General features: G+C 40.1%; 1 protein-coding gene, 1 long non-coding RNA gene and 1 other non-coding gene across 8 annotated transcripts in view; all 3 read left to right on the top strand.

Annotated features, from left to right (window-relative positions):
* The window catches only part of MARK3 (microtubule affinity regulating kinase 3), a 113,663-nt gene that overhangs the window by 35,808 nt on the left and 52,724 nt on the right, over positions 1-25,131 (top strand). For 5 of the 6 annotated variants that reach the window (XM_047080022.1, XM_047080019.1, XM_047080017.1 and 2 more), the window contains exon 3: positions 4,218-4,271. In XM_047080022.1, coding sequence (XP_046935978.1) covers positions 4,218-4,271 — 54 coding nt within the window. Of the gene's footprint in view, positions 1-4,217; positions 4,272-25,131 lie in introns of those variants that run through there. The other variant, XM_047080021.1, reaches the window with a different exon arrangement.
* LOC124512675 (U2 spliceosomal RNA) lies at positions 3,646-3,837 on the top strand. Its single transcript, XR_006962198.1, has one exon. It is a non-coding gene; the product is annotated as a U2 spliceosomal RNA (small nuclear RNA).
* Positions 17,233-20,808, top strand: LOC124512493 (uncharacterized). The gene is made up of 2 exons (XR_006962117.1): positions 17,233-18,020; positions 20,658-20,808. It is a non-coding gene; the product is annotated as an uncharacterized LOC124512493 (long non-coding RNA).

The raw sequence follows: 25,131 nt of genomic DNA, 5'->3' as shown, positions 1-25,131 counted from the left end.
ATTTATTTTTGGGACAGAGAGAGACAGAGCATGAACGGGGGAGGGGCAGAGAGAGAGGGAGACACATAATCGGAAACAGGCTCCAGGCTCCGAGCCATCAGCCCAGAGCCTGACGCGGGGCTCGAACTCACGGACCGCGAGATCGTGACCTGGCTGAAGTCGGACGCTTAACCGACTGCGCCACCCAGGCGCCCCATGTAATTTTAAAAATCACACTGATATCTGTTAAAACACCAGAAATCCTATTTCTTCACTCCTCTGTCTCTATCTCTAATGTGTGTGCTCACTGATTATGGAGGTTCAGGGCCTCACATCAGTGCAGGAGGCATTTATTAAATGCTATTTATGTCCCTGGTAGTGTGCTAGGGTTATAATAGTAAGGCAGTCACCAAGTGAGATATGAACAGGGTGGTCATTGTTTGTATATTCCAGCCACCAGTATTTCCTTTCGCTTTATTTACTGTAGTTTCCATCAAGACCTCGATTTTCCGAATACAGAATTAGAATTCTGTCTTTGCTTTTTTCAAGCACATAACATGCTAACTCTCTGCTTCTCCAATTCTGATTTTTTTTTTTTTTTTTTAACCTCCCCAGGTGAGGATGGGATGAGGTGGTGGGTCCTTCCACTCCAGGGTCAGACATGCCTTGTTAACAGTGTTTCTTTAGCCCCTCTGGAGATTAATGGGTTCATAGGTAGTGATCAAATAACTTAGGCGATGGAGACTTTAGACCAATTGAAGCAGGGTAGTTTGTTTTTTTTGAGTTTTTTTTTTTTTTTTTTTTTTTAAGTGTTAATATGAAGAGATTTCTGGAGATTTCTCCGAGAACATTTTAGGGGGTCTGCAAAGTCTACGCTATTTTTGTAATACTATTAAGACATTACTTTTTCCACTCTTTCTCATGAATGTAAAGTAAAATTTTTCAGAGGCTCTATGATGTGTGGTATCACAACAGATTGAATACAGAAGGATATATGAAAATTTCAAACTGATGTTATTTATATTAACATATAATGGGGTTTTTTTCCCAGTTTTTTTTATTGTGATAAAATACACATAACATAATATTTACCATTTTAACTGGTTTTAAGTGTATGTTTCAGTAGTTTTGAATACATTTATAATGTGCCGCCATCACCTTCATGTATCTCCAGACCTTTTTTCATCTTGTAAAGCTGAAACTTTATACCCATTAAACACTGACTCCCCATTCTTTCCTTTCCTCATCTCCTGGCATTCCCCGTTCTATTTTATGTGTCTATGAATGTGAACTTTCTAGGAACCTCATAAAGTGGAATCGTATAGTATTTGTACTTTTGTGTCTGGCTTACTTCATTTAGCATAGTGTCCTCAAGGTTCATTCATGCTGTAGCATGTTTCAAAATTTCTTCCCTTTTTAAGACTGAATAATACTCTACTGTATGAGACACCACATTAGACTTACCCATTCATCACTTAGTGGATGCTAGGGTGTCTTCCATGTCTTAGCTATTGTGAATAATGCTGCTATGAACACGGCTGTACAAGAATCTATTTAAGTCCCTGCTTTCTGGGTACATACCCAGAAATGGAATTGCTCTATTATATGGTAATTCTATTTTTAATGTTTTTGAGGCACTCTATACTGTTTTCCACAGCTGTACCATTTTACATTCCTACTAACAGTGCATAGGGTTCCAATTTCCTAACATCCTTACAACTTGTTGTTTTCTTACAGGTTTGTTTGTTTGTTTTTATAGTAGCCATCTTGATGGGTGTGAAGTAGCATCTCGTAGTTGTGATTTGCATTTCCCTAATGATCAGTGATGTTAAGTATCTTTTTTATGTGCTTACTGGCCATTTGTACAGTTGACCCTTGAACCACACGGCTTGAACTGTGCAGGTCTACTTATACATAGATTTTTTTCTCAATAAATGCAGTAGTACAGTACTATGAATATATTTTATCTTCTGTATCATTTTCTTAATGAGATTTTCTTTTCTCTAGCTTAGTTTAAGAATACACATAACGTACAAAATATGTATTAATCGACTGTTATTGGTAAGGTTTCAGCTCAACAGTAGGCTTTTAGTACTTAAGTTTTGGGGGAGTCAAAAGCTATCATCGATATTTGTGCTGGAGAGGGGTGGTACCCTGAAACCTTGCATTGTTTGAGATATCCACTGTATATCTTCTTTGAATAAATGTCTCTTTAAGTCTTTCACCCATTTTTAAATTGGGTTTTTGTTGTTGAGCTTTAGGAGTTCTCTATATGTTCTGGATATTAATCGCATATCACATCTTTGATTTGCACATATTTTCTAGCATTCTCTGTGTTGCCTTTTTATACTCTGTTGATATTGTCTTTTGATGCACAAAATTTAAAAATTTTATAGTCTGATTTGGCTGGGTTTTTTCTTTTGTTGCCTGTGCCTTTTGTGTCGTCCAAGAAACCATTGCTCAGTCAGGTGTTGTGAAGCTTTTGTTGTATGTTTTTCTTCTAAGAGTTTGATAGTTTTTTGCTGTTGTTCGAGCATGGAGCTCGAACTCACAACCCTGAGGTCAAGAGTTGCACGCTCTACTACTGACCGAGCTGACTGGGTGTCCCAAGAGTTTGATAGTTCTAAATCTTACATTTAGATATTTGATCCACTTTGCAGTAATTTTTGTAGATGATGTTAGGTAAGAGTCCAACTTCTTGGATATCCAGTTTTCCCAGCACCATTTGTTGAATCTTATTAGTTGAAATGAATGTTATTATGTTCAATACTTATTTTTACATTTCTCAGTTTTCATTTGTAATAAGGTAAATATTGATAGATATAATCCACATTTGGGATCATCAATAATCTTTAAGGGTGTAAAGGGCGACAAAAAGTTGGAGCACCATTGACATAGAGAATCTTCAAGCGCTTTCCCCAGACTTTGACTATAGTCCCTTTCTTCATTGGTGCTTCTTACTGGATCTGTGTCCTGAAGGATGCACAGTAGGAACAGCATCATCAATGTGGGGTGAGGTCATTGTTTTTCTGGACCTCAGATGCAAAGCTGAGTTAATTATGTTCCTCAGTTCATGGCAAAGTTTCTCTCTTCACTTATATTCCCTTCCATCCCCTACTGTCACCCTCTCCCCTCATTCTGGATATGTGTAGTTCCTAGAAATCCTTTTATTCTGGTAATGACAGCCTACCAGATAAGGATGCTGCTGTAGGTCCATTTAGTAAATATTAGTAAAACTGATTTTTTTAAATTGATAAACACATATAACTAGAAACTATAGTTCTTTCTTCCTGTATCTTAGTGGCTTGTTTTTAGACTGCTTGGGGTTTACTCACCCCTTTCTGAACAAAGGCTCCTGGGTGACCCATTTTTTGCCGCTGTACATGTTTCACTTGGTTAGCCTACAGATTGTTCTGGAACTAGTCCCTTTTCCTTCTTTAACTACCTAAAGGGCTTTTCTTTCTTTCTTTTTTTTCTTTTAATGTTTTTGAAGTTTTCAGATTGAATCCAACCTGTTGGTTCATATATTTACTCAATTATCAAGCTCTTACTGTGTGTAAGACACTCTGAGGAAGGCATTCTGGGCTGTATAAATCTGTAAAAGCTGTACTTCCTGCCCTTGGATCAGATCAATTTTGTCAGAGTCAGATGAAATTAAAATACTGGGTTGCTTCTCAGCCTTTTGGCTAAGATCAAGTGTAGTATCTGTTTCTTATCAGTTTAATATCTGATATGTCCTCTATTGGAGGACAATATATTAAATGGGTTTTTGGAACTAGGAGGTGAAATAGGAGCTTGCTCCATCCACTCCACACATCCCCCTGGTATTGCAGTACCTCCAGGAACGGTGCAACCACCCCCACCCCCACCCCGGGGAATTAAAAAAAAAATTAAGTATTGGTAAATAGGGAATGGGAGAGTTGCTTCATTGTCCTCTATTTTTAGAAGTGTTTTCATTGTATAATCTCTCTTTCTTTCTCTGTCTCTACCTTGTGGGAGATGTTTCTCCCCATGTCTATAAGTAACTTAAATATAAATGTTCTAACAATACTCGTATTTGCATGAAGCCCCTCTTTTCAATTAAAAAATATTTATAAAGTATAAAATATTATTATAACTAGTTGAGTTTTAGTTTTTTAGGTAAATGCCCACATGTTTGGGCATTTATAAAACTATTACCAGTTAGTTTATAATTACCAAATTCTTAAAACCTGTAATATTTATTTATTTTTTTCTAGGTTGCAATAAAAATAATTGACAAAACTCAGTTGAATCCAACAAGTCTACAAAAGGTAAGATTGGTTCAGTATCCAGTGTTTTTAAAATGATTTTCGGTACAAATTGCCATCAAATTTGTCCCTTCAGTACACCTGTTATTTTTAATTATTATGTTTAGTACAGTAAAGATTCTGATTCCAACATGAATGCAACTTAGATGTAGTATTGTACAAAAAGTTGTTGGATTTTTTTTTCCTTCAGATGAATATAATGATTTTTAAGTGTTCTTAATAGCACAAACTGAAGGCTGTACATTTTAACTGAATACTCCTAAGTATCAACTAGAACAGATTTTTTTTAAAACATTTTTGTGTGATTACTCTTAATGTAGAGTTATACACCTTTCTTATAGCTAATACTGAGGTCTTTAAGGTCAGCACTTTGGGTTTTATTAAATTCTGTCACTATGTCTAATTAAGAACTGATGGTTAATTCATAGGAAAATGTAAAAATAAAAATAATTGAAAAACGTGTTTGTAATGCACTGTTGCCATTTGTATCATCTAATGGAGATCTGAAATTTTCAACCCTGGTGCATGTTAGAATTCTGTGGACCTCTTTTGAAAGTCTTGATGACTGGCCTAGAGAGATTTAATTGCTCGGATTAGGGGCTTGGCATAGGTATTTCACTGGTGCATTAGCAAATGATTAATGATCTTCATAATAAAATCCTTCTTGTTCTTTTTAGTCTTGCATAGCCTTTTTACATACTTTGTTTGATTTCTAAATTTGGCCAATCCTAGTTGGGGTTTTAGAGACCCTGAACTAGGAACAGGTAGTCCTAATTTAAGTCCTGGCTTTGCCACTTAGTGAAATGTCTAACTTGACCTCGAGCTAACTGTCTCAAGCTAACTTTCTTAACCTTGGCTTTCTCATCTTTAAAATAGAGATAATTTCGGGGCGCCTGGGTAGTTCAGTCGGTGGAGCGTCTGACTTCAGCTCAGGTCATGATCTCGCGGTTTGTGAGTTCGGGCCTGGCATCGGGCTCTGTGCTGCCAGCTCGGAGCCTGCAGCCTGCTTCGAATTCTGTGTCTCCCTCTCTCTCTGCCCCTCCATTACTCATACTCTGCCTCTCTCTGTCTCTCAAAAATAAATAAATGTTAAAAAAAATTTTTTTTAAATAGAGATAATTTCATCTGCTCATGATGGATGAATTAATAAAATAATGCACTTAAAAGAGTATAAACTGCAAAGCATTTCTCATGTAAGATACTGTAAGCATATTGCCCTGTATAAATTCCTAATGCTTTCCTAATGATTGTTTTCCATTTATATCATTGTAATTTTGAAGTCCTGTGTGTGTGTGTGTGTGTGTGTGTGTGTGTGTGAGAGAGAGAGAGAGAGAGAGAGAGAGAGAAGTAGGAGGGAGGGAGTTTATCTTGCACTAAAAATGGTAAACAAGTTGGTTCTGCAGGCCAAAGTGAGTCTTAATGGCACTGAAGGTGGCTTTTGGAATGGATCCAAAAGTTGCAGTTCTTTGTTCTGAAGATAAAATTGTATCCATTACTTTAAACGTTAATTTCTTCATATATCTAAGGACTTGGCTTTAATAAGTTAAGGGTTAATAAATTTGGTATTCAGAACTAAAATTAGTATATGAGAAGTTTATTGAGGATTCTAGTTTAATATCCTGTATTTTGGATATTGACCCCTTATTGGGTATATGGTTTGTAAATATCCTCTTTCATTTAGTAGGTTGCTTTATTGTTTTGTTGATGGTTTCCTTTGCTGCATAAAAGCTTTTTATTTTGGTGTAGTCTCAATAGTGTAATTTCACGTTTGTTTCAATTGTCTGAGGAGACATCTAGAAGAATGTTTCTATGGCCAATGTCAAAGAAATTACTGCCTTGGTTTCTTCTGGGAGTTTTATGGTTTCAGGTCTGACATTTAGGCCTTTAATCCCTTTTGATTTTATTTTTGAGTGTGGTGTGAGAAAGTGGTCTATTCTCATCTTTTTTTTTTTTTTTTTTTTTTTTTGAGGGACCTTCATCCTGTTTTCCAGACGGTTTCATCTTTTGCATGTAGCTGTCTAGTTTTCCCAGCACCATTTATTGAAGTATAGGGCACTGTTTTAAATCATGTGTATTGGTTCATATTCTTTTCTTATAAATTTAAAGCATTCTCTCTATATTTCTTTTTTTTTTTTTTTTTTAATTTTTTTTTTTTTCAACGTTTATTTATTTTTGGGACAGAGGGAGACAGAGCATGAACGGGGGAGGGGCAGAGAGAGAGGGAGACACAGAATCGGAAACAGGCTCCAGGCTCTGAGCCATCAGCCCAGAGCCTGACGCGGGGCTCGAACTCACGGACCGCGAGATCGTGACCTGGCTGAAGTCGGACGCTTAACCGACGGCGCCACCCAGGCGCCCCTCTATATTTCTTTATAATTCTTTTTCACTGAATTGCTTTCCCATGGAAAAGTTGCTGTAGGGTAGAGTGTACATGGCATCTTTGCCTTTGGGGTAGTGCTTCCCACAGCCTTTTTTCTTCCTCAGCACTGTGCACAATTGTATCACATCTGTATCAGGAACAGCTCTCTTTATATAAAGTGATTTTAATCCTTGAAACTTAGGGCACTGCCTTAGAAGCTAACATTCACTTCAAGGAACATTGTGCCATCAACAAAATGTAATCTTTTTGTACTGCCACTTACCAAAAAATGTGGACTGGCTCATTCAAGAGTGTTTTTAACATGCGTGATACAATAGTGTCCGTTTCAAAATATTCACATTATTCAGGCTTGCACATTGAATCATGCACATTTAATAAATTCATATAAGTAAACCTGAATTGATTGCACATTTGTAAACTGATGTTATTTTCATAGACAGATCTCTTCATTTTTCTTTTTATTTTTCCAGCCATTGCATTAGTAAATGTTAGATTCTGTTAAGAGATATTTTTCTCCATTGTTTTTGTACTTTTCAACTTTGAACTACTATTCCTAAGATGTTTTCTCTTTGTAAATGTTTTTGGTCATCCTTTTTTTGTTGTTTTTTTTTTTAAGGTCAGTCTTTTTATTGTTGTGTACCTATAATGGTTTTGAAAGCAGCAGGTATAAGAACTATGTTAGTCTTTTTGGTTTTACACATTTTAATTTTTATTTATTTTTTTAAATTTTTAATGTTTATTTTTGGAGAGAGAGAGACAAAGCGTGAGCAGGGGAAGGGGCAGAGAGAGAGGGAGACACAGAATCTGAAGCAAGTTCCAGGCTCTGAGCTGTCAGCACAGAGCCCGATGCAGGGCTCAAACCTACAAGTTGTGGGATCATGACGTAAGCCGAAGTAGGATGCTTAACCGACTGAGCCCACCCAGGCGCCCCTGGTTTTACACATTTTTTAATTTGATTTCATTATATGCAAGTAATCTTGCTGGGTCTTATTTTAGTCTGTCATTAAGAAGCAAGTTATGGCTCAGTTTTAAAAAGGTATTTACCTATTAAAGACGTTCAGGTATACTCAGTGTAATCCATCTAGTTACTACTGTTCTTTGTCAGTGTTGGAGTAGACTGTTAACATACAGAGCGAGTATAGAGTGATGGTTGGGAACATTATGAAGCCAGGCTACATGGATTCAGAACCAGGCTTAACCCAGCTTAGCTGTGTGACAAGTCACTTAACCTCCCCAGGTCTTAGTTTCCTCACTTTTAAAATGGGAACAGTAGGGGCGCCTGGGTGGCGCAGTCGGTTAAGCGTCTGACTTCAGCCAGGTCACGATCTCGCGGTCCGTGAGTTCGAGCCCCGCGTCAGGCTCTGGGCTGATGGCTTGGAGCCTGGAGCCTGTTTCAGATTCTGTGTCTTCCTCTCTCTCTGCCCCTCCCCTGTTCATGCTCTCTCTGTCCCAAAAATAAATAAACGTTGAAAAAAATTTTTTTTTAAATGGGAACAGTAGCAGTAGGTAATAGGGCTGTAGTAAGAATTAAATAAGTTAATATTTTATTAAAACAATTTGTTTTGAAAGAGTGCAAGCAGGGTGAGTGGGGGTGGGGTGGGGAGAGAGAATCTTAAGCAGGCTCCATGCTCAGTGCAGAGCCCAGCTCAGGGCCCAGTCCCAATGACCCTGGGATCATGACCTCAGTGGAAATCAAGAGTTGGACGCTTTAGCCGACTGACCCACCCAGGCACCCCTTTTTAAGTTTCTCTTTGTGTTCCAGTTAACATAAAGTGTAATATTAGTTTCAGGTGTTCAACATAGTGATCCAACATTTCCACACAACACCCGGTGCTTGTCACAGTAGGTGCACTCCTTAATCCCTATCACCTGTTTCATCCTTGCCCCCTCCACTTCCCTCTGGTGACCGTCAGAGTGTTCTCTCTAAAGTTAAGAGTCTGTTTCTTGGTTTGCCTCTCTCTCTTTTTTGCCCCTTTGTTTGGTTTTAAATTTCATGTATGAAAAAAAAAATTACACAGGAGTGAAATCAGATGGTCTTTGTCTTTCTCTGACTTATTTTGCTCAGCATTCTATTCTCTAGTTCGATCCACATCTTTGCGAATGGCAAGATTTCATTCTTTTTTATAGCTGAGTAATATTCCATTGTATGTATGTATGTGTGTACATGTGTATATACACATACATACTACACTTTATTCATTTATCAATCGATGGACACTTGGGCTGTTACCATAATTTGGCTATTGTAGATAATGCTGTTGTAAACATAGGGATGCCTGTATCCTTTGAATTAGTATTTTTGTATCCTTTGGGTAAATACCCAGTAGTGTGATTGCTGGGTTGTAGGGTAATTCTGTTTTTAACCAAGGATCCTCCATACTGCTTTCCAGAATGGCTACATAGTTTGCATTCCCACCAAGAGTGCAAGAGGGTTCCCCTTTTCCCACATCCTAGCTAACACCTATTGTTTCCTGTGTTGTTGGTTTTAGCCTTCTGATAGGCATGAGGTAATACCTCATTGTAGTTTTGATTTGTATTTCCCTAATGATAAGTGATGATGAATTTCTTTTCTGTGTTGGCCATCTGGGTGTGTTCTTTGGAAAAATGACTGTTCATGTCTTCTGCCCATTTTTAAATAGGATTATTTCGTTTTTAGGTGTTGAGTTTTGTAAGTTCTTTATATAGTTTGGATACTAGCACTTTATTGAATATGTCATTTGTAAATATCTTCTCCCGTTCAGTAGGTTGCCTTTTAGTTTTGTTGATTGTTTCCTTTGTTGTGCATAAGTTTTTTATTTTGGTGTAGTCCCAATATTTTATTTTTGTTTTTGTTTCTTTTGCCTCAGGAGACCTATCTAGAAAGAAGTTATTGCATAAACAAGTTAACATTTAAAAGCCCTTATAAATTAAAAAAAAAAATTTTTTTAAAGGGGCACCTGGGTGGCTCAGTCAGTTAAGCATCCAACTTCGGCTCAGGTCATGATCTCACAGCTCGTGAGTTTGAGCCCCACGTTGGGCTCTGTGCTGACAGCTCAGAACCTGGAGCCTGCTTAGGATTCTGTGTCTCCCTCTGTCTCTACCCCTCCTCTGCTCATGCTGTGTCTCTCACTGTCTCAAAAATAAATTAAAAAAAATAAATTAAAAAAAAAAAGCCCTTAGAAGGGCAGAAAATAGTACCTGACACACGATAAGGACTGAATGAATTCTTGATGTTTTTGTCTGTTCTGCTGAATAGTGGTTTTTGTTTGCTTGGTTTTGAGGGGTGAAGGGTGTTTTTTGTTTGAGTAAAATTTTCCCCTCACAGGAAATAAGCAAAGCTTAAGAATTCAGTGTTGGGTTCTAGCTCAGTCTCTCTCTCTCTCTCTCTCTCTCTCTCTCTCCCCCTCTTTTTTATTTTTCATTTTTTATTTTATTTTTAATGTTGATTTATTTTTGACAGCATGAGTGGGGGAGGGGCAGAGAGAGAGGGAGACACAGAATCCAAAGCAGGCTCCTGACTCCGAGCTGTCAGCACAGAGCCTGATGTGGGGCTCGAGCCCACAGACTGTGAGATCATGACCTGAGCCAAAGTCGGCCGCTCAACCCACTGAGCCACCCAGGCACCCCGGTCTTTTTTTTTTTTTTTTTTTAAGTTTGTTTATTTATTTATTTATTGAAAGAGAGAGATAGAGAGTGGGGGGGGGAGGGGCAGAGAGAGAGGGAGAGAGGGAATCCCAAGCAGGTTCTGCACTGTCAGCGTAGAGCCCGATGCGGGGCTTAGACTCACCAACTGTGAGATCATGACCTGAGCCGAAACCAAGAGTCAGAAGCCTAACTGACTGCGCCACCCAGGTGCCCCTGGCTCAGTCTCTTTTGTAGAACTTAATTGCAGTGGACTGTTTCTGGTAATGGCTAATGTTTGAGCATTTGGTGAATGCTGAGCATTTTTCTAAGTGTATTACCTGTATGAACTCATTGTATTAGTTTGCTCAAGCTGCTACAACAAAATGCCATAGGTGGGGTGGCATAAACAACAGACCTTTATTTCACACAATTTGAGAGGCTGGGAAGCCCAAGACCAGGGCGCTAGCCTGGTTGGGTTCTGGTGAGAGCTGTCTTTCTGGCTTGCAGAGGGCTGCTGTCTCACTGTGTTTTCACATTGCAGAGAAAGAGACATGTCTACTTAGAAGGGCACTAATCCATCATGAGGACCTACCCTAAGACCTCATTTAAACCTACTTAATTCCTAAATGCCCAGCTCTGAATACCATCACATTGTGGGTTAGGGCTTCAACATACAAATCTTGGGGAACACATTTCAGTCTGTAGCATTCATTTCACTCTTTGCAACTTCATAAGGTAAGTTCTGTTATTCAGGAAAGAGAGGCCAGAATGATTAAGAAACCTGCCCAAAGTCCCTTAAGTAATAATTGATGGGTACTTGGGCAGTCCTTCCATGGCAGGTGTGGTTAGCTTTAAGTCACACATTAGTGAACACTGAATGAAAATGTGTTTGCCACTGTTAAGATAATAGAACATTTTGGTAAGCAGTGTCCTATGGTCACCTTTGAGTGTTAGTTTTGTGGGGATTCATTGTCATTAGGCACTAGAGCCTGTGCCTCCCGTGTTCTTATACATAGAAGTGTTGAACTTTTTCACATTAGCTAGTCTGATAGGTATGTTTTCATTTTCATACTCTGTTGATTTTCCAGTGAGGGATACTGACTCTAGGAAGTGGAGATAGTTCAGTTCTCCAGCTAGTAAGTGGTGGGTAAAGATGGAAATCCTGGTCTGGCTTCCAAATAGAGGCTCTTTCTGCTCCATTGTGCCCCCTTACTGTGATTAGTAAATTTCCCTAATTCAGGATTTGTGAAAATTTGGACTGGGACTAACCTGAGACTTTCCTTTGTAGTAGCAATAGAGAAGTTAATAGTTTAAAGTTTGGAGGAATATTTCAAGTACGTAAAAGAAGTAGGCCAAGGGACACCTGGGTGGCTCAGTCGGTTAAGCCGTAAGCTCAGGTCATGATCTCATGGTTCGTGAGTTCAAGCCCCATGTCAGGCTCTGTGTTGACAGCTCGGAGCCTGGAGCTTGCTTCAGATTCTGTCTTCCTCTTTCTTTGCCCCTCCCCCAGTTGCACTCTGCCTCTCTCTCTCTCTCTCTCTCTCTCTCCCCCAAGAATAAATAAATGTTAAAAAAAAAAAAAAAAGTAGGCCTTTACTCCACTTCTCCTTCCAAACATTGCATAAGCCAGGTTTTTATGCAGGTTTGTTCATTTATTCACTCATTCATTCAACAAACATTATTAAATACCTACTGTATGCCAGACACTGTTGTAAGCAGTGTGGATACAACAGTGAACCAAGTGAAGTTTCCGCTTCAGTGGAGTTGACATCCTAGTAGGGGAGCAGCAGCAAATAAATATATAACGTCATGTCAGTGTTTTGAAGAAAATAAAGTGAGGTGGATTAACTATATTTTCTTATTTTCTGTTTTCTTCCCCCCCCTTTTTAAAGTTGTTTGTTTGTTTGTTTGTTTGTTTGTTTGTTTATTGATAGAATGGGGAAGGGGCAGAGAGAAAGAGGGAGAGAGAGAGAGAATCCCAAACAGACTTGGCCCTGTCAGTGCAGAGACCGATGCAGGCCGGAGCCCAGGAACCATGAGATCTTGACCTGAGCCGTAATCAAGAGTTGGATGCTTAACCCACTGAGCCCCCCAGATGCTTATTTTCTGTTTTCTTGATGCTCCTGCACTTGGGGCTATGTTGACCTGTCATAGACTGTCCCTCCCAGGGCAGCTGATTCCTAGAAATAGACTGCTCCCTTGTGAGTGTACTGTTCATATGCAAACGAATTAATCCAGAGCTCAGTACTCAGAACCATCACCTTTATCTGGCTCCTAAACTCCAGGAGTTCCTCTGCCCTAATCATCCTAGGGCTAGGTGCCAGATAATTAGAAACTGTATTTGTACCCGAGAGCCTCCTGAAATGGTTCAGACAAGCCAGTCCCCAGTCTGTTACCCTGCCTGGGCATTCCTTTCCTGTGGAAACCAAGATGAAGACTCTTTCCCATGATTCCCTCTTGCTCCTTCTACATCCTGACTGACCCTGGTGCTTCCCCATGTGGCCCTGCATGGCCTCCTTTCAGTGCTTGTCCTGATGTCTTGGCTCACCATATCTGAGTAGCCTACATTTTAAAACACAGGCTGAGGAAATAGTATTTCAAGAACCTGTAGATTTCAAATGAAAAATAGGGGTGGCCTTTTACTAATTCTCTTAAGAAACATCGTATCCAGGGCCCCTGTGTGGCTCAGTTGTTAAGCATGTGACTTCAGTTAAGGTCATGATCTCGCAGTTCTTGGGTTTGAGCCCCACATTGGGCTCTCTGCTGTCAGCACAGAGCCCGCTTCAGATCCTTTTTCCCTCTCTTTCTGCCCCTCTCCTGCATGTGCTCACTCTCTCTCTCAAAAATTAATAAACATTAAAAAAGAAAGAAAGAAAGAGAGAGAGAAAGGGAGGAAAGGAAGGAAGAAAGAAAGATACATCGTGACCTCCTGAACCAAGCTCTGTGATGTCTCTGATGGGTCAGATAAGTGCAGTGGACTCTGGGTGAACCCGTGTGATTTGCAGTAAAATTTTACCTAGGTTCGAAGGATCTAAGTATTTTTTTGCCAAGTAAAAAAGATGGAAAGACCTTCGCAGTCCCATCGTGTTCTGGGGACCCTCACTCATTGTTGGCAAGACTGCGTGCACAGCCCAGGACGCGGTGCACTTTCAGGCTGCAGAGAGCTGTGTGTGTGCAGGGTGGTGCAGGGCCCTGAGCTGAGTGCAGGAAGATGCACCAGAGCTCACATTGGGCCCCACCAGAGCCCTTGGTGCCTGGCTCTTGTAAGGAACAGTCATCTGTGTGCAGTAAACTTTTCAGTGACTCTTGGGGCGCCTGGGTGGCTCAGTCGGTTGGGCGGCCGACTTCGGCTCAGGTCATGATCTCGCGGTCCGTGAGTTCGAGCCCCACGTCGGGTTCTGTGCTGACAGCTCAGAGCCTGGAGCCTGTTTTGGATTCTGTGTCTCCCACTTTCTGACCCTCCCCCATTCATGCTCTGTCTCTCTCTATCTCAAAAATAAACGTTACAAAAAAAAAATTAAAAAAAAAAACTTTTCAGTGACTCTCCATCCTTCCCTTGGGTTCTTCTAATATTTTGTTATGTTAGAAATATTCTTCTCGGTGGCAGAAACTTAGTTGTCACCATACTCTGCCATAATCGATTGAAGTAATTCCTTTTTCTTAAACTGGAACCACTTAATTAAAAGTAAGAGATTTATAACATGCAATGAAAGAATTGTTTAAAATATGTATTTATGGTATCTGGTTAGTTAGCCAGTTTTAACACATCTAGGGACAGAGGCACACTTCCCTATACTGTCTCGTTCATGCTGGATGGCTCTAGTTAATTTTTCCCCTTAGTTGGCACTAGCATCTGTCTTCTAGAAACATCTACAACACTGTTCTCTCTTTTGCCATATGGAGCTGTGGAGGGTCATTCTACCACTGCAAACATAGCCAGCTGTTTTGAGTGAGTCTTCTTGGTCCCTTCACCAAAGTCAATACTCAGCCTCTTGGGCCAGCTGCAGTAATTGCCCTCAACATAGGCCTAGTTTATCTGATTCCTACAACTGGTTTTTTTTTTTTTTTTAATGTTTATTTATTCATTTTGAGAAAGAGCACTTATACACAGGCGAAGGAGGGGCACAGAGGAGAGACAGAATCCCAAGCAGGCTCCACACCATTAGAGCAGAGCCTGATGTGGACTCAAGATCAAGAGTCAGAAGCTTAACCCACTGCGCCACCCAAGCACCCCTGATTTTTTTTTCCCTTACCTGAATTTGATTCCTGCTAAAGTTCATTTATTGGTTTTCTGCCACAATTCCAGTCTGTTGAGGTATTTTTGAATAGTGAGTCCTCTGTATTAGCTGTCACTTCTAGTTTCGTGCTGCATAAACTGGGTAAGGATGTCTTCATCCAGGTAAAATATATGACAGGCCTTCAGTGGGGCATCCATCCCTTAGTTGATCCTGCTGACTCAGGAACAAAGCATTTTTTGAGTAAGATTCAAGTACCATTCTTCAATCCAGACTTTTAGTAGGAGAGAAAGGGAAATCCCTGTGCTTTAAAAAAAAAAAAAAAAAAATTGGTAAAAAATAATGAAGGAAAAAAGGCATTAAGTTCAAGTATATGCAAAATATACAGTAGGTTGCCTAAGGTTTATTAAAATATTATTGGCTATAGATTCCTTTTATGAGGGTGTTTGTGGGGAAATCCTACTTAACACCCACTCAGCCTATTTTCTTTTCTTTTTTAACATTTATTTATTTTTGAGAGAGCGAGAGAGAGAGAGAAAGAGAGAGTGTGAGCAAGGGAGAGACAGAGAGAGGGGGAGACACAGAATCCGAAGCAGGTTCCAAGCTCCACACTGTCAGCACAGAGGCTGACATGGGGCTTGAACTCACAAACCATGAGATCAGAACCTGAGCTGAAGCCAGACACTTAACCGACTGAGCCACCCAGGCTCCTCAGCCTGTTTTCTTTTTCTTTTTATTTTTTTTTTTCAACGTTTATTTATTTGTGGGACAGAGAGAGACAGAGCATGAACGGGGGAGGGGCAGAGAGAGAGGGAGACACAGAATCGGAAACAGGCTCCAGGCTCTGAGCCATCAGCCCAGAGCCCGACGCGGGGCTCGAACTCCCGGACCGCGAGATCGTGACCTGGCTGAAGTCGGACGCTTAACCGACTGCGCCACCCAGGCGCCCCAGCCTGTTTTCTTTTTAAAGCTGCTGTTTGTTTTGGAGTCACTGCTAATGCTCAGAGCTCTGTGACAGTAGTGGCCTTTTTGGCATCCCAGAGAATGTTAGTTGTGGGACAAATCAGAGAACTGTATACTTTGAAGGCGGAGAGAGAACCAGTTCATGCTTTTCATGTGGGGTGCGGTGCAATTACTTTTACTGTTACCACCACTGGGTTGTTTGGGTCACTTTTGCTTCAGCCTCCTTAAACCAGTAATTTCCACCGCTTGCTGTGCACTAGAATCATCTGTGGAGTTAAAAAAGAAAAAAGCCCATGTTTCCTTCAGAACAGCCCTCCCCCCACCAATTCTGATTTGATAGGCCTGGGGCAAAGAGGAGGATCCCAGAGTGCACAGCCCAGGTGAGAATGGCCTCTGGACGTCATTTGGTTCCCCTCTAAGTTCTTAATTTCTCCTATCTTCCACAAGGTCACCTGTTTTAAAGATGACCTCTCCCTCAGTGTTCTAAGTCTTAGACACTGCTGTACTGCCAGTGCCAGTATTTCCTCCTTCTCTCCACCTCTTTTCCTGGGAATGCTTCCATATCCAATCTCTGGACTTCCTTCCTTCCCCTTTTCCATCAGGTGAAACACAAGTCTTTTTGGGAATCTTTTTCATTGAACAGCTCTGTTATCCTTTCCTTTCTTAATACCGCTTCTTTCCGGATTGACTTGTAGCAAACTCGCAGTTCAAGCCGTTAACAAAAGTAGTTACAAAAGTCCTGTTACTTACAGTACAGTGTCTGCATCCAGATCAGTATAATGAGTCTGGTTAAACTAAAGCAAACCAGAGTATGGTAAATGAAATCTACAACCCTTCTTGATTATATATATTCAAAATATGAGACTGGGTGGCTCAGTCGATTAGGTGTTGGACTCTTGATTTCGGCTCAGGTCATGATCCCAAGGTCCTGGGATCAAGTCACACATTGGTCTCTGTGTTGGGCATGGAGCCTGCTTGAGATTCCTCTCTCTCTCTCTCTCTCTCTCTCTCTCTCTCTCTCTCTCTCTCCCCCCCCCTCTCTCCCCCTCTCTCCCCCTCTCCCTCCCTCCCAGAGCCCCCACTTCCTCTCTCCCCGCTCCTTCCCTCCCCCCTCCTTCCCTCCCCTGCACATGTACACACGCTCTCTCTCTAAAATGACAAAAAAAATTTTATGTATGTGTTTTCATTTCAAAAGCTAGTAGAAATGCAAGAAAAGGGGCGCCTGGGTGGCTCAGTCAGTTAAGCATCCCGCTCTTCGTTTTTGGCTCACTTCATGATCTCACAGTTTATGAGTTTGAGCCCCACATTGGGCTCTCCTTGGAGCCTGCTTGGGATTGTATCTCCCTGCCCCTCTCCCGCTGGCTCGTGCGTTCTCTCTCTCTGTCTCTGTCTCTGTCTCTGTCTCTGTCTCTGTCTCTGTCTCTTGCTTGCAAAAGAGATAAATAAACTTTAAAAAAAATGTAGGAAAATACAGCTTCCATGTTGTCACTCCTTGAGGGGGAACTTTTTTTTTTTAATTTACCGAGTTAGTTAGCATATAGTGCAACAATGATTTCAGGAGTAGATTCCTTAGTGCCCCTTACCCATTTAGCCCATCCCCCCTCCCACAACCCCTCCAGTAACCCTCTGTTTGCTCTCCATATTTAAGAGTCTCTTATGTTTGTTCCCCTCTCTGTTTTTATATTATTTTTGCTTCCCTTTCCTTATGTTCATCTGTTTTGTATCTTAAAGTTCTCATATAAGTGAACTCATATTTGTCTTTCTCTGACGAATTTCACTTAGCATAATACCCTCTAGTTCCATCCATGAAGTTGCAAAGGAGGAACTTTTTAATTTATTGCCAGCCTTATTTATGCTTTGGCAGGAAATAATGCAGCTTGATATTTAAAGTAGATTGTGAATTAAGAATATATGATTTATTTTTATAAATTATACCAATTATAATTATACAAATGTACCCATGATTCATTATGTTATTTTAGAAAAGTCACTCAAGAGCAAAATATTTTAAATAGGTTAAACTTAGAGCATAACATGGACCCATTTATAGAAAATTGAAAATTGGGCACAAATTAGGCCTTTGGGAAAGAATCATAACAGTAACAGTAGCAGCCAGAGTCACAACCCCATACTGTTTGTCATGTGCCAGGTACTATTCCAAGCCTCCCACATATCCAGCTCCTTTAACTGGGTGGGTACCAGAGTCCCAGGAAGGTCACGTCACCTAGACCTGGTCATTGCTAGAGCCAGGCTAGGGCCAGGTATCATGCTCCAGAGATCAGATTTTTAATGACTGTGCACACCACCTACATCACACATTGCCTGTTTCTCACGTCAGACCCGTGACATAGCTATTTTTATCTATATTTTGCAGATGAGCAGGCTGAAGTTTTCTAACATTCTGTAGCTTATTCAGTCATCCAATGAGGAAGCAACTGCACTGGTGTTAGAACCTAAAGCTCTAACTTCAGATAGTCTTTTTCCACCATGTCCCTTTGGAAGGAATCAGGCCCAGCACCTTCCATATGGGAAGGACAGCAAAGGAGCATACTGAAGTTCAGCTTGCATACGGTAGATGCCCAGTGAAATCTGTTCTTTATTAATTACCAAATTTATTTTAAACTGAGTTAATATTTTCTCATAGTACCCTGATTCCAGGAATCTTGACCACCAGAACCTGGGGTTTTGGGAGTAGGAGAATCTTTGTCTTAGAAATATATAATCCTAAAAATCCACATTGCTGCTGCTCTTATTTTAAATTTTTAAAAACTGCTTAATTTTATTAACCAGCTAAATCTAAGCAATTATTTAAAATTCAGTTAATTTTCATTCAATGCTTTACACAAGGAAATGTTAGATGTCGGGCACCTGGGTGGCTCAGTTGGTTAACTGCCAACTTGAGCCCAGGTCATGATCTCATGGTTTGTGAGTTTGAGCCCCACTTTTGAAGCTCTCTGCTGTCAACACGGAGGTTGAGTTGGATCCTCTGTCTCCTCCTCTCTCTGCCTCTCTCTCTCAAAAATAAACATTAAAAAAAGAAGAAAAAGGGCGCCTGGGTGGCTTAGTCAGTTAAGTATCCTTAAGCATCCAACTTCGGCTCGGTGAGTTTGAGCCCTGTGTCGGGCTCTGTGCTGACAGCTCAGAGCCTGAACCCTGCTTGGGAGCCTGTGTCTCCTTCTCTCCCTGCCTCTCCCCGCCTCATGCTCTGTCTGTCTGTCTGTCTGTCTCTCTCTCTCTCAAAAATTAATGAACATTAAATTTTTTTTAAAGAAGAAAATAATGTTAGATGTTTACAGTGTAAACATTATAGGAAATGAACACCCTTTTACCTCAAGAAACAGATCATCGTCAGTACCTATAAATCATTCCCACTGTGGCCCTCTCAAACTTACTCCTCTTTATCTTTTCCCACCTACCAGGTAACCACTGACAAGAATTTTTGTGTTGTTTTCTTGGTTGTCTTTATAATTTTGCCATATGTGGATTCCCTCATCAAAATAGTTGTAAAGGTTTTATTTTTTTATCTTTTCCAAAGTGTTGTAAAGTTTTAAAATACTATATAAATGTAATCACATTTTATGTATCTTTCTGTTTGCTTTCTTTTGTCCAAATTGTGTTCCATGTTGAAATATTTAACTCACAATCACTTTCTCTACTGTGCTTATTTTCATGATTATATAGAATTATTTTACATGCATACACCATGAATTATATATCCATTCTCTGGTTCAGAGACATTTGAGTTGCTCTTAGCTATTTGTAATAACAAATACTGTTGCTATGAGTTGTCCTGGTATACTTGTGCGACAGTTTCTTAATGATAAATATATCTCCAGTGGTAGAATTATTGGTTCACAGGGTCTGTTTATTGGAGCTGGCCAAATGGTTTCCAGAGCAGTTGTTTAATTGGCATTCCCACCAGTAACATATAGGAGACAGTACAGGTAACATCACATCCTCATCAAAATCTGAATTTGTCTGATTTTTAAATTCTTGCCAATCTGGTGGATATAAAAATAACATTTCTGAGGAAGTCATATCTTTTCATATTGTTACTAGTTTTTGTTGCTTCTGTGAAGTGCCTCTTTGCATCTTTCATTCAGTTTCAAGTGGAATTTTTTCTTAATCATTTTAGGAGATTATTCTGGATACTAACATACATGGCAGATGTCTTCCTCCAGTTATCTTTCTATTGTCTTGATGTTGTCTTTTGATGAAAAGCAGAGGTTCTTAATTTTAATGCACCTGAACTGATCACTCTTAAAAGGTTTGTGGGTTTTGTGTCTTTTTTAAGAAATTCTTTCAGGGGCTCCTGGGTGGCTCAGTTGGTTGAGCATCCAACTCCTGGTTTTGGCTCAGGTCATGATCTGTGTGCTGACAGCGTGGAGCCTGCTTGGGATTCTGTCTCCCTCTCTGCCCACCCCCCCTCACGTGCACATTCTCTCTCTCTCTCTCTCTCTCTCTCAAAAATAAATTAAAAAAGAAATTCTTCCATACCTATGACCATAAAGGTATTTCTCTATTGTCTTAAAGTTTTTATAATCTCTAATCCATCTGGAAGTTGTGTGTATTGTGGCGTAGGGATCCAATTTCATGTTTTCTGGTATGTGCTTCAACTTACCCCCTAGTGCCTCCTCTCCCTACTGATGTGCAGTGCAGTTTCCATGCCTGCACACACCTGGTACACACACTCTTTGTTCTTCTGAAGTGGTTACTCTGAGTCACTTAGCAATTGTTGTTGTAAAGGCAGTTGTTTTAAATTTATTTTCATATTTTTAATATTATTAGTTTAGTGGCACATAATAAATAGAACCCCAAAGTAGCTGAGAGGTAAAATCCGAGCTATAAATTAACAGGAACACATGAGTGACAAAGGAGACTTATGTCTCTCAGGCCATGCATAACACATTAAGTATGAGAAAAAAGATACAGATCTCAGTATATTAGCCTATATTATAACTTTGTGGAGTTTTTTTTTAACGCACCCATTTCTTAGGATATGTTATAACTATGTGCCAGGAAATTATTGTAATAGCTGTCAAAATCTATGATGACTACAAGGTAAGTGATTTCTTCAGAGTTGCACGATACATAACTTGCACAACTGTAAGCAGTGCTTCTGTTAATATGATTAATAAGCCTAATAGATCTTTCCAGCCTACATTTTCTCTCTCTCTCTCTCTCTCTTTTTTTTTAAATTTTAAATAGGCTCCATGCCCAACGTGGGGCTTGAACTCATGACCCAGAGATCAGGAGTCACGTGTTCTACCAACTGAGCCAGCCAGGCGACCCTGCAGACTACATTTTCTGAATGAAGAGCAGTAAAAATAGAAACCAATAAAAATAGAAATAAACAAAAGTACAAACATGTGGAACTTAAAACACAGAATTCATAGGTCATTTATTAAAATGCAAACCAGGGGCGCCTGGGTGGCTCAGTCGGTTGGGCGGCCGACTTCGGCTCAGGTCATGATCTCGCGGTCTGTGAGTTCGAGCCCCGCGTCGGGCTCTGTGCTGACAGCTCGGAGCCTGAAGCCTGTTTCAGATTCTGTGTCTCCCTCTCTCTCTGACCCTCCCCCATTCATGCTCTGTCTCTCTTTGTCTCAAAAATAAATAAACGTTAAAAAAATTTAAAAAAAATAAAATAAAATAAAATAAAATGCAAACCAAAATTGGAATATATCTAGACGTATTAACACTAATAAGCTACATATCAGAACCTAAAGAATACTGTTTTTGATGCTCAAGAAAATTTGTAGCTTTATTTTTTTATTTTTATTTAAAAAAAAATTTTTTTTTTAAATTTATTTATTTTTGAGACAGAGAGCATGAACAGGGGAGGGTCAGAGAAAGAGGGAGACACAGAATCTGAAACAGGCTCCAGGCTCTGAGCTGTTAGCACAGAGCCCAACGCGGGGCTCGAACCCACGGACCGCGAGATCATGACCTGAGCCGAAGTCGGACGCTTAACCGACTGAGCCACCCAGGCGCCCCAAAAATTTGTAGCTTTAAACACTTTATTAAACAAGAAAGAATGACTATGAATACATTAAATATTAAACTAAGAAGAGGGAACAAAATCTTGGGAAGTATTAATAATAATGTAAGGAACTAATAAAGGCAGGAATTCACGAATTTGAGAAACAGAAGAAAAGAGAAATCTAACGCTTTGGTTTTTGTTGTTATTTTTGAGGGGGGATGAAAAGGGAGGCAATAAAAAGATAAACCACCTCATTACCTTAGGGAACTTAGTGGGGGAAAGGGAGAGAAAATACCAAGTATGGAATGAAGGGCATGGAAAAGACTAGATAGAGAAGAATTAAAATTATTACAAGGGAACCTTTTGTGTAAATAAATTAGAACCAACCTAAGAAATGGATAGTGTTCTAGGAAAACATAAGTTACCAAAATTAACTCTAGGAAAGAATCTATCTGCACCAGTAACTATAGAAGTAATTGAGAAAGTGGTAAAAAGGCCAGATGCACGCCTCAAATTGCCAAACCTAGGATTTCATGTTTGACTTCTTTCAAACCTTCAGTGAATAGATAGTACCATTTCTCTCCAGCTATTTCAGAACTTAAGAAAGAAGGGGAACTTCCTAACTTTTTTTCTTTTTTTAAACTTTTGAGGGAGAGCACAAGTGATCATGGGGCAAAGAGGGCGAAAGAGAGAATCCCATGAGGGGCAGAGACAGGGGAAGGGAGAGAGAAAGAAGGAGAGAGAGATCCCGCCAGGGGCAGAGAGAGTGTGGAGCCTGAAGTGGGGCTCAACCTCACCCAATGCAGGGCTCAAACTCACAAACTGTGAGATCATGACCTGAACCGAAATCAGATGCTTAACTGACTGTGCCACCCAGGGGCCCTGGAAATTACTAATTCTTTTCTCAAATTTAGAAACACTATCGAAATGCATTGGAAAAAGGGAAGAAAACTACAGTTCAATATCACATCTATTCAAAAACCAGAAATTAAAAGTATTAGCATATAGGACTTAGAATTAAACATTAGTATATTTATCTTTGCTCCCTCCCCCCATTTACTAAATAGTGGTGAAGGAATTAAAAAAAGAAGTGACAGAATAGAAGACTAGCTGACAAAGAATTGAACCTAGTTTTGCCAGGTGGCATGCGCCCATGTGTGTGTTGTGTGTGTGTGATGTTTAATAGATTCAGCAACCCTGACTGAGCTGAAACCAAGCCCCTACCAGCAGGAGTTAAGGGTGGAGGTAGATAGAGACTGGTAGCAAAAAGCATCATGCTGAGTCATGCCACAGGATTCAGAACGCTGAGAAATAAGTTCTGACTCCTTTTGTGGGTGGAGTTACAAGTAGAACTGGAAACGGAAAGACTGGCCGAAAATTTGTGCCAGGGCCCTATGCCACCTTCTGCAGCCCGCCCAGTTAGGCATCTTCCCCTTCTCTGCCCTTGTAGATATTGGGCAGTTTTCTGAAGAGGGTGAATCTAAGAGCTTCTAGACTGGGGACCCCATACCTCAAACAGGGGCCCACCCTCTTTGCTCACTTCCCAGAACTTTGTTAGCCCCTTGTATATTGCCTGAAAAGGAAATAGGAGATTTCTTTTCTGGAAAAATTGACTTCAAGAAAATATAGATACGGGGCACCTGGACGGCTCATTCTGTTAAGCATCCGATTCTTGATTTTGGCTCAGGTCATGATCTCAAGGCTTGTGGTTTAGAGCCCTACATTGGGCTCTGTGCTGATAGTGCCAAGCCTGCTTAGGATTGTCTCTCTCTGTGTCTCTCTGCCCCTACCCCCCTTAAAAAAAAGAAAAAGAAAAAGAAAGAAAAGAAAATACAGATACAGACATTTGAGTATTTTCTACTGAAGCTCTTTAATCTCTGCCCAGTCATCTTGTGGTCCAGCCCTCATATACGTAACACTTATTCCAGAGTTTTGGGGCTCTCTCTCTTTTTTTTTTTTTTTTAATGTTTATTTTTGAGAGAGAGAGAGAGAGCATGGAGAAGGGGCAGAAAGAGAGAGGGTGACAGAATCCAAATCAGGCTCCAAGCTGTCAGCACAGCACTCAAACTTGCGAACTGTGAGATCACAACCTGAGCCTACGTCGGATGCTTAACCGACTGAGCCACCCAGGCACTCGCCCCTCTTTTTAATGTTTATTTATTTATCTTTGAGAGAATTTTTGAGAGGTGCCTCTCTTAAATATGGAAATATAGAAGGACAACCAGAAATCTCCAGATACTTGAGAATAACCAGAGACTAAAACAAACAGGAATGAAAAAGAAAAACTGGAAGAGTAAACTAGACTACTTAAAAGAAATGAAAAACTATAATTTGTGTTTTCAAAGATTTAAAAGAGAAAGAGAGTACAATAACAATCATTATATTTGTGAAAGAACATGATGCATTGAAAAAGGACCATTGAGGAAGGGTAATTTATGGTATTGGGAAGGAAGTCAATAAAAGGGTTGGAAAATAAAGTCAAAGAAATTTCTCAAAAAGTAACATAAAAATTCAAAGACTTTGAGAATGAAGGAAGATATGGTATAAAATTGAAGTATCTGGGGGTGCCTGGGGGGCTCAGTCGGTTGAGTGTCCAACTTCGGCTCAGGTCACGATCTCACAGCTCGTAGGTTCAAGCCCCGTGTCGGGCTCTATGCTGACAGCTCAGAGCCTGGAGCCTGCTTCTGCTTCTGTGTCTCCCTCTTTCTCTGCCCCAACCCACTTGCATTCTGTCTTTGTCTCTCTCAAAAAAATAAACATTAAAAAAATTTTTTTTTAAATTGAAGTATCTATCCAGGAGGTGTAGTTTGTGATTAAGAGGAGTGATAAAAAGAACTGACGATAGGAGAGGAAGTTATCAAGGAACGGCAAAAGGTAGTTTCCCAGAACCGTGTAATCTGAACTTCCAGATTGAGAGGCTTGGTGCCCAGTGCAAAATGACTAAAGGCCCACAGTATATCTAATGAATGCTAATGCAGCACAGATATTAAATCTCTGGTACCATTAAGATTTAAATACATCAAGGTTAAGGAGAATGAAGAGGAAAAATTAGGTCACAAACAGAATTGTACCAAATGGCATCACACTATTCTGCATTGTTGTGAGCTGGAAGATAATGGAGTGAGGCCTTTAAAATTCTGAGCGAACTGGATATTCACAGGCAAAGATTGAAATTGGACCCCTGTCTTACACCACTGACAAAAATTAATTCAAAATGGATGAAGAACTTAAACGGAAGACCTGAACCATAAAGCTCCTAGAAGAAAACATAGGGAAAAGCTCTTGGACGTTAGCTTTGGCAATGATTTTTTGGGCATGACACCAAAAGCACAAGCAACAAAAGCAAAAATCAACTAGTGGAGAAGTTCAGGAAAAGAAACAGTCAACAAAATGAAAAGGGAACCCACAGAATAGGAGAAAATATTTGCAAGCCATATATCTGGTAAAGAATTAATATCTAAAATAGATAAGGAACTTCTGCAATTCAATAGTAAAAACAAAAAACCCGAATGATCTGATTAAAATGGGCAAAAACCTACCTTTTTTCAGTGAAGACATTGGAATAGCCAGTAAGTCCATGAAAAGGTGCTCAACCTCACTCATCATCAGGAAAATGCAAATCAAAACCACAATGAGCTCTTTCTCACCTTGTATCTGTTAGAATGGCTGTCGCCAGAAAGGGATAAATGCTGGCCGGGTTGT

The sequence above is a fragment of the Lynx rufus genome, unplaced genomic scaffold, assembly GCF_022079265.1.
Source record: "Lynx rufus isolate CCGP_SWC_20201006 ecotype Redwood Valley unplaced genomic scaffold, mLynRuf1.p SCAF_17, whole genome shotgun sequence".
Lineage (NCBI taxonomy): Eukaryota > Metazoa > Chordata > Mammalia > Carnivora > Felidae > Lynx > Lynx rufus.
This window is presented reverse-complemented; position numbering and strand designations above follow the sequence as displayed.